This window comes from Pseudomyrmex gracilis, unplaced genomic scaffold, assembly GCF_002006095.1.
Source record: "Pseudomyrmex gracilis isolate BER0280 unplaced genomic scaffold, ASM200609v1 scaffold_90, whole genome shotgun sequence".
NCBI classification, from domain to species: domain Eukaryota; kingdom Metazoa; phylum Arthropoda; class Insecta; order Hymenoptera; family Formicidae; genus Pseudomyrmex; species Pseudomyrmex gracilis.
In genome coordinates, this window is record NW_018020674.1 from 590,174 (window position 1) to 599,877 (window position 9,704).

At 43.3% G+C, this 9,704-nt stretch overlaps 1 protein-coding gene across 1 annotated transcript in view; it reads right to left on the bottom strand.

Annotated features, from left to right (window-relative positions):
• Window positions 1-9,448, bottom strand: part of LOC109855485 (dendritic arbor reduction protein 1-like) — an 18,941-nt gene extending 9,493 nt beyond the window's left edge. The window contains exon 1 of the mRNA XM_020429790.1: window positions 7,911-9,448. Coding sequence (XP_020285379.1) covers window positions 7,911-8,346 — 436 coding nt within the window. The 5' untranslated portion in view covers window positions 8,347-9,448. The remainder of the gene's footprint in view (window positions 1-7,910) is intronic.
• Between the last annotated feature and the right edge of the window lie 256 nt (window positions 9,449-9,704).

Here is a 9,704-nt window from a genome sequence, read left to right on the forward strand (position 1 = left end):
TTTCTCACGCTTTATATCTCGCCGTGTCAGGGTAGCTGCTGCGGGCGATATGCCGCGTATTTTAAAATCGCTTTGCTCCTTACACCGCTTGTCCGATCACCGCTATTACGTGTACGGGTGTATGTACTTCTCTCGGTGTGATACTCACAGAAGCGGTGACTCACGGACTTGCTCGCGACGAGCAAGTTATCTTTCGCACGTTTTTGCGCGACACACGTTTTAACCGAGATCGTTGATTAATGACCGTTTCCGGTAAGGAACGAGCATTTACGTCGATCTCTTTAGCCAGTCGCTCGTTTCTGCTCATGATGAAAGCATTATTTCCGATTGTGACAATGTTTAATGTACAAATCCGCTATTTCACACACATCCATGTATAATTAATAAAAAAAAAAACAAAAAGAAAAAACTGCAAGACGGTTGTTGCCAACAGGTCCTGTCAACTCGTACCGACGATTTCAAAGCGATATGACGTGATCACGGAACGTCAAACATGTAACAATGAATGTCCGCATCGTGCCGATTACAAAAGGCAACAATAGTCCTGGTATATATAAATTTTTCAATAAACACTATATATATATAATAAATACTACAAGTTCTCGACAAAGTTTAAAAGGTCAAACACGGTGTCAAACGTTGATTTTGTTTGCGCAAAATTTGAATTCTCTCAATCTTCCGTCGCGACACAAAGTTTTTTAACCGTTTGACTGTTGATTTTTTTGATCTTTTTCCTTTTGAACTTGATTTCAATGTTTTTTTAATAATGAAAAACCAAAAAAAAATCAAAAGAAAAATATTCACGTCGGCGCGCGCGCGCGCAAATAAATTTTGCAGCTTGTGCGAGAGAAAATGCGCGACACACTGGGGGGGGGAGAGAAGCGATAAAATATATATAACAAGCGCGATATGGCAACCGGACCTTTCTAAAAACGGACGGATATTCGAAGTCTCTCTCTCGTATATATAAGGAGCATGTAAATTTATCAGCGTGGAGGCGTGTAGAGGTGAATTTACTATCCCAAGGAGAACCGTGCATTTTAAACTATAATTTATATCGCACTTCCTCGTTTTCCGACCTTTTAAATGCGCAATTCTGCACTGTTACAATGAGAAACGTTTTAAACACGCGCCGCCGCCGCTGCCGCCGTCGCCGTCGTCGTCGCCGTCGCGTTGAAACCGCGCGCGCGACGCGTCGTCGTGACGAAACACACACACATCGTTCGTCGTGGCGGTCGTAACCGTAAGCTATTAAAAAGCTGCGATTCACGCGAGAAAAGTTGATTCTTCTTCTTTTCTTTTATTTCTTCTCTTCTTCTTAATAATAATCGCGCGTATGTACTACTACACACACACACGTGCGCACGAGCGGCTACTTTTGCTCCGTGGCATTACGCTCTTGCGTAAAAGCGGACGGCTCCGGTGTTTATTATAACCGCCGCGCCACTTCTTTTAAAGATCTCTCTATTAATAATGATCGGAGCGGCGGGAAAAGATCGTGGTGTGAAGAAGTTACAAAAGCGTAATGTATGAGCAAATATTAATAAACCCCGCGCGATAACGTCAGGACGAGAATCACCGAAGAGTCACCGAGAAGGAGAGGGAAAAAAAACCGGACTAAAAATATAATTGTGCTTTACCCGCAATATCATCCCGCCGCGGATGTGGACACTTTTATATAAAAATTTTCCCGTTAAAAATAATACGTTTTAAAATAGTGCGCGGTGTGTGATAAAATAAGAGGGAGAGATGATAAAATGAGGAAGTAAAAAAGATGAAGACGGGGCAACCCTCTATCTTTCTCTCTCTCTCTCTCTCTCTCTCTCTCTCTTTACGCTTCCTCGTAGCTTCCAGTCCGCAAGTGGAAGTAATAGCTTCCGAAGTTATATTTCAGATATTTTTAAAGCTCCCTTTCTCTCTCTCTCTCTCTCTCTTTCTCTCTCTCTCTCCTTCGCACACATCGGCATAAAAAATAAAAATATCGCGCAAAGATTTTTTTTTTTTAATTTATTTATCGAACAGGGGGTAAGTAAAAGAATTGCGTCTTATGTTTAATTTTTCTTAGATAACAATGTTATTATTATTTTGATATTTGCGTGTCTGCGCAAAATTGTTTGTTAAGAATCTACTCAGAGCTGATATCTACATAACGTGTGTTTCGGATCGATTCGGTTAGGTTTCGAAAGATTATCGGAACTTTCCAACAAGAAAGCGCGACAACTTCTCGTTCGTATTACTTTTTTTTTTTTTTTTTTATCTCTCTCTCTCTCTCTCTCGGAATCGAAAGCGGTTAAAATTCTTCCACAGGTGTGACCGCAAGAGAGAAACAAACGCGAATATACGCATCGATCGGAAACGCGGGGAGTTTTACACCATCCGGGGGAGATGGTCGCACAAGTTCAACCCAGACAATCCTCCCAAGACTATTTTTGCATCGTGACCTATCGATTTCTTTGATCCTCTCTTTCTCTCGCGCACCACTACTGTCGAGTGTACTTGGACGTCAACGGCGCGGACTACGTATAACGCGTAGTTAACCCTCGCGCGCGTCTTCTTTCCGCTCTCGAGTCTTATCGGTCGATGCTGACGTAGATGCCTCATACGTCCTATGAGCCATTCATAGACGATAACAACTTCTCACACCAACGTATATATATCCCGCGACAGGTCAGTATTTTTATCGCGATGCGTAACGTGCGGGAAGGGGTGGAGGGGAGGGGGTGTAACAATACGCACGTATACAAATGTCCCATGTGCTTGTATAGGCGTAAAAATAATCGGAGCAACATGTCGGGGGGGGGGAGGGGGAGGAGGGGGAGGACAACGCGTCCCGTCGTATGTACATACGCGCGATTATCGTGACGATTCCCATGCGAGGTCGCGCTCGAATATAGCGCGTTTCGCATATACGCGATTCCACACACACACACATGGATCGCCGCTACATTGAATTGCGCGCGTAAAAACGGATCCATTTTTCTCTACCGGGCGCGTCGTCGTCGTCGTCGTCGTCGTCGCGACACCCTCTCTCGCGTAAGACCGCCGCCGGACAATTACGCGCCGCAATATAAAGGGAGTGAGCGCAGACCTTGCAAGACAAAATGCTCGATCTCAATTGGCGTGTTTCTATTATTAGTACGAAAGCTAGGAGAATCTGTCGCGCGCTGATAAAGATCACGAAATCCGAAAGAGATTCGGAAATTGTTTCTCTTCTCTCTTTTCGATTTTTTCACGTATCGTTAGCCGTTCTGAGGGTTGTTAACGAATCCGCATTACGGAGATCCAGCAGATGTTGAGATATATTTGTTGACACAATATGATATATTTTGTGGTACTTCTCGAATCGGGAGACAAGAAATTGCAAAAGTCTCTCTGACGCGAGAATTATTGTCTCGACAAAAATTATCCCCAAATCAAGAAACAAAAGTTTGAGAACCACAAGTACGTAGAACGTGCGAATAATATTTTTAACGTGTAAATTAACTACACAGAGAATTCGAGAATTGAATTTATTACGAATTGAATTCTATACGACACAACAAAATGTTCATTCCACACATTCGCCAATACGGAGATCATCAAAGTCCTTCCTGATTTAATTTATATTTATTTAACAAAACCGTATATTTGTTTGCAAGTTACTTTGCTAAACAAACAACGTAAATATGTATGTAATTTGTTTTTTTTTCGCTCACTTTTGTAACACGTGTGTTCGAAAAACTCTTTTGATGTCAATATTGTTTTTTCTCCCTACATCTCTCAATTTGCAATTTATATATATATATAAAAACTACGTCAATGTGTCGCAGTAGGTGTCCAAAATATAGAATCCAAAAACCGAATAATTATCGTTTAACGAATAATTATCGTCAATTTCACGTTCATTATCATCTATTATCGTTCACAACAAGTTTGATATTACACGCTAACAATCTATTTAAACGCGCTTCCGATAAAGCTTTTCTTGTATATATTTGGTTCTTTTTTTAAACATTCAGACCTTTCTTTTTTTAATTTCCAATAAAAAAAACGGGGGAGTGCAGAGGTAAAATCTGCAGAGAAACGTTTATATTTTTATCGCGACAAATGCATTTCTTACGATGTGACGTTTGCGCGACGTGCGGTACCTACGTACCAACTTCTCGCCGTACGTACGTAAGTTATAATTTGCGATAAAAATTGTATTGTGTTTTTACGATCGATTGTCGGGGTAAGTGTACGTCAGCTTTGACGTATGCGATAAGACATGACGGCATTTCGGCCATATGGTTATATACCTCGTCATGCGACGTAAGCGTGATGATAAATCAATGATATTTTTATCCCGCGTTTACGTCTGATTATATTAATAGACTTTCATTAACTGATACTGTTTCTATAATTGATTTTTGGCCCCGAATTATTTATTCATCGTTTTTTTCCAAAGGATCGAATATTTTACTCATTATTTTTGTCGAAAACGTTTTTTTCTATTCGTTATTTAAAAAAAGAAAAACCTTTTTAGCACGTAGCGAGAATTGGAGCTGACGCGTTAAACGGAGAGTGTAATTTTCACAATATTAATTTTTTTTTTATTTTTCAGATAATACATTTCGGACTCGCACACACTAATCGATATTGTATATTCCGTAATTTCGTCCGTAGTTTCACTCAATATTTTTTTAAAAGGCACGTGTGTGTGTGTGTGTGCGTGGGCAAATTGCGAAGAAATTTGCGCTCAAGTGGATTAATGTCAAACGGATTGGATTAACGCGCGCGTTTGGAAAAACAAAAAAAAAAAAAAAAAACAAAACCAATTCCAGTGCAATTTTTCCGTGGCAGGAAAATTTGCACACAATTGCGTCGTTGGACGAAAGAAGTGATGGTACAAAAACTATTGCGCGCGCGCGCGTCCTGTTCTTTTGCTACGCACATTTTTGCGTGTAGCTTTTTTTTTTTTTTTTTTTTAAAGAGAAAGAAGACAAGCGAGGCAGCATTATTAAAAGGACTCTCTCTGCATAGAGAGAGACAGAGAGAGAATGAGAGAATGAGAGAGGAGAGAGAGAGAGAGAGAGAGCGACTCGTTCCCTTTTATCCGCCCACTGTTGGTTCATGTATGATGTACGATTTCCTGTCTTACGAATCTCCGTATAATAATAACGAAATGTCAAGCGTGTACATGCGATTTACTATGCGCGTTTGCCATACGGGGGGACTACGACACTTTTAAACAATAGGCAGCGGCCTATGGAAACTTGCGCTTCGATCCGCGCGCACTTGCGTGCGTGGGGATGGAAAAAAAAAAAAAAGTTTTTTCTTATCTGTAGAGCGGACAGATAACACTGTTACGGCTCTCTCTCTCTCTCCCGTGTCGTAAGTCAATCAAACTGGGATTATGATTGAAACGTGCGTTCGCAGCGCGGCACAGAGGTGATGAGAGATTTTTTGCGAAATGTTGGAGTTTAGAAAAAAAGTTTTCTCGCCAAAACTCAACTTGGAGCGGTTTTTTCTCTTCTTTTTTCTTTCGCAAAAGATTGAAAAACTTTTCGAAAAAAATTTAATCGCATACGTTTATTCTCTCCGAGAGAACTCTCTCTTCTCGTGAATATTGTATACGGGATGTGTAAACGTATATATATATATATCTCTTTCTCTCTTGAATAATGTAGACGCGGGATAAACGTTATGTTACGTATCGCATTACCGAAGGGAGTTTCCGCGCGCGCGCCGGAACAGATTGGACGCGGTCCGTTCGGGAACCGCAGCCTCGTGTATCTCTCATCGATTTTAATCGTTTTACACCCAAGAGCCGGGGCGCGTTTTTCGTTCTTTTGTACAAACTCGAGCTTACATACAACACGCGCCGGACTCAACATGCGGGGACTACCGACGGCGCGCGGAATTTAAAGAGTTTCTATCTCGTTCTTTCGCTCGCGGTTAGTGACTTTCACGCGATCTTTTCTTATTGTTGTTTTCTAATCGCACCAATTGTTCGCTATCGCGAAGTTATGTATATATATATATAAATGTAGGAGAACTTATTTGTGTGCGTATCGCAATTTTCCGCCACACGAACGCAAAATTGTTCATCGAAGTTCAACCGCTGGTTTTGGAATTCAATTCACAGCGTGTAGTTTTTTGTCTTTCGTTCAAATTTCGGACAAGAATTTTGTGATAACAATTGATGTTGATTTTGAATTTAAAAAAAACATCATATATCGTCTTTCGACGATAAGAAATCTCGAACAGATTGTAACAAGATTACTCTGTTTTCGGTGTCCGACGGCAAGATCCAAACACCGCGAGAAACTCTCTCTCGCTTGTGTGAGAGTTGAAAAAAATGATATAAAAATTGTCTACTAAGGATTCACACACACGTGAATACAGAAAGATGCAAAACATCGTTTGTCATGTGATGAAACAAGAGCGCAGCGAGAAGCATTTTTTTGTTTTTTTTCAAATACTCTCGCGTCCGAGTTGTTAGAGAGAGAGCACTTTTTCATTAATTGCAGCGAAATTACACCAATACAAGTCTCGGTTACATTTTTTTTTTTTTATGATACGTTTGTTTAACGTGGTTAATGGTAGAAAAGCGATTCTCAATTGCGCGTTTACGGCGGGAATGGATGAATCGTTAGTTTCCTTCATCTGTCAATATCATTACGTAAGACGTCGACTATTGCAGCAATTGGTTAGAAAAAATGTGTAGCAATTAATTTAAAACCTGGCGAACGCGTCACGGCCCAATTGTTTCGAAAGGGAACTGATGTTACGGGGTTAAAAAAAAACATTAAATTGTTTGTTTCTCTAAATGTTTTTGGTTTTTTTGTAAGCCACAAAATTATATCCATTTTCAAGTAATTAATTGAGAACACTAACTTTTGCCTAGCGATTAATTGATTTTTAGTTTTAGTTATCCAGTAGAGGTTTTTATATTCACGTACGCACACACGTATGTGTATATATTGTAAATCTTTCGATGGAAGTCGAATGGAGAATGGTTCGAAATATTTCGAGATACAATATTGCTACAATATTGATCTTCGCTCTTGTTGTAACTCAACCGAACGATAAAAAAAAAAAAAAAAAAACACCGAAGAAATGTTAAAATCATCGAGTATTTAACCAAATTCGAGATAATTTAAACACATGATATTTTAATATATTTAAATATATGTTTTTGGTGAAAATTAATTATCGCGCGCGGGAGAAAACGAAGTTGTCGAATATTTTGTTAAACGTGCGAGATTTAAAAAAATACTTGGATTATCGTCGGTCGTGCAATGCGCAATTTTCCGTGCAACAAAATTTCGAAAATAAATCCTTTCCGGAATGAATGCGACTCCGAGTTTTTCACTCGTTCTCGGTGTTCTTCTATCGTTTTATCAACAACAACGGCACGCGGGGACCGAGAACGAAGGCTCTCTCTCTCTCTCTCTCTCTCGCTATCTTCCACGAGCCACATTGGTGACAAGAAACTTAATAGCCAGTCTAGAAATACAGGTTTCAACGTGTCGATTTTAAAGCTCTCTTATAAAGATCGATTGTCGCATTTAATAGTCTCTTGTAGTGTTTAAAAATCCGTGTGTTCAATACTGTGTGGAAAACTGTGAGGGGCCGCGATGTTCTCTGATCGAGACGAAAAACGACGGAGAAGAAACACTACGTGTGATCTGACGAGAACAACGCGATTCATTTCAGACAGTGTCTTGCGTTCTTCGCGTGAAAAGAATCACGCGAACAAGAACCTAAAAAAATATATCTAGAGATTTCCGCGTAACCGGCAGATAAATGACAAACTGCGAATTTTCGCGGGGGTGTTTCGCGCTCTTTCCTAACAAGAAAGAGCATCATCGAACCTTCCATTCGACTTCTCGTCACGAAAGATATACATAATACACATACACTCGGTAAACTCGTCGCGATCTTACCTGACGGTGGTGGCGCATGATGATGATGATGATGATGGTGATGATATCCCAGAGCGGGTGGCGGCGGTGGATAAACCGCGCCCCATATGCAGGACGCGGCCGCGGCCGCGGTGGTTGCCTGTTGCTGATGATGATGATGATGATGATGATGCTGCTGCTGCTGCTGCTGCTGCTGATGTTGTTGTTGTTGTTGCTGCTGCTGCTGCTGTTGCTGAAGCAGCTGCTGCACCTGCGCAATGTCCACGAACTCTTGCAGCTCGCCCTCGGGTTCCGGTCTGGTCCCGGTGTCGCGCACTCGCCCCTCGGCGGTGGGCACCACCGCGAAGGGGTTGCCGCCGCTGTTGTGCTGCAGGTGCTCGAACCCCGCTAGTGGATTCGCCGGCTCGTAATTGCTGCGCCCGGTCGAGTGTTCGCGGCGCATCGCGAGTGCCAGCATCTTTTCAACCTGTCCCGTCGCCGGTTGTCGTCGTCGTCGTCGTCGTCGTCGTCGTCGTCGTCGTCTTCGGGTTGCCGACGACCCACGTGATACCTCGCGATCGTTTCTGACGTCTCGTTCTTCCGCGGCGCACCGCCGTCCCGTGTGCCTGTCCCGTCGACGACGACGATCCCGAGGAACACCGTGGTGAACGCACGTACATGTCACGGCGACGCGGAGACACCCCTGTCCACACGCGGGGTCACTCGGTCTTGGGTTTTAAGCTCGGGACGGGGAGTGATCGAGGTTTTTGCGTGATCGAGGAACTTCTTCGCGAGAAGAAACGGATAACACTTGAACCAATGCCGGAACATCCAGCGTTTCAATTGACAAAGAATCGATTCGAAACACAAAGTTTTCTTGCTGTTCCTCAGCATGAGAAGAGATCGCCGATGTCGAAAAGAGAACAAAAAACCGCTGGACAGATGAGAACTCGAGGTTGTACACTGTATACAGTAGTAGTTTTTTGCCAATTGATCACGTGTTCACGAATCCAGAAGAAGAAGAACGAAGTTTCCGAAGAGTTTCGAGAGCGCGAACCTCTCACACCTTAGCGTCGCGACGAAGCGAACGTTCGTTCGCGAATCTCGACGCGTTTGCTGCTCTTCTCTCGTCGGATCTCTCTTCCGAATGAATGAGAGATCGTATCCGAGCGGGGGGAAAAGAAAAAAAAACAGTTTTTCGTTCGCGAACGCGCGACGTGTTTCGTCCAAGTGTGTTGTTTGCACTGTTGATCGCACAAGAAGAAAATACCGCTCTCTCTCTGACTTCTTCTCTTCTCGCGTTTCCTTGCGGAGCATCGACCTTCCGCGCTCCTCTTTGACACCAACCACCACTGCTCCCCACCTTCCCGAAAATCCTCTTCTTCTTCGCGCACAAATTTATTTATTTATTTTTTTTTTCTTCTTCTCGTCTCTCTATCCTCCACGCGTCCTCCTCAACGCCGGTTTTCAATTATCACGGGCGCTCTCACTCGCGTCTCTCTACGATCGTTCCGACGACGGGTCTCTCTCTCGTTGATCCGATGGCCGATGGCCAATGGCGATATACGCACGGCGAGGCGCGAGGAGGCGAGACGCGCGACAAGGAGACGGGGACGCGAGGCGAGACGGCGAGGGGGAGGGGGGGGGCGAAGTGATGCCGTTGAGATGCGAGAGATGCGAGACAAGGCGAAGCGTAGCGAAGCAACTAAAGGGGTTCACGATGGCCCGCGCTAGACTAATAAAGCGTGGCTCGCGCGCGAAGCTGTCTCGGGTGCCTGGAGAGTGCGCTCGCATGTTCGCGCGCGTGCACTCGCGCGCTGCTCCTCCGGTTCGGTC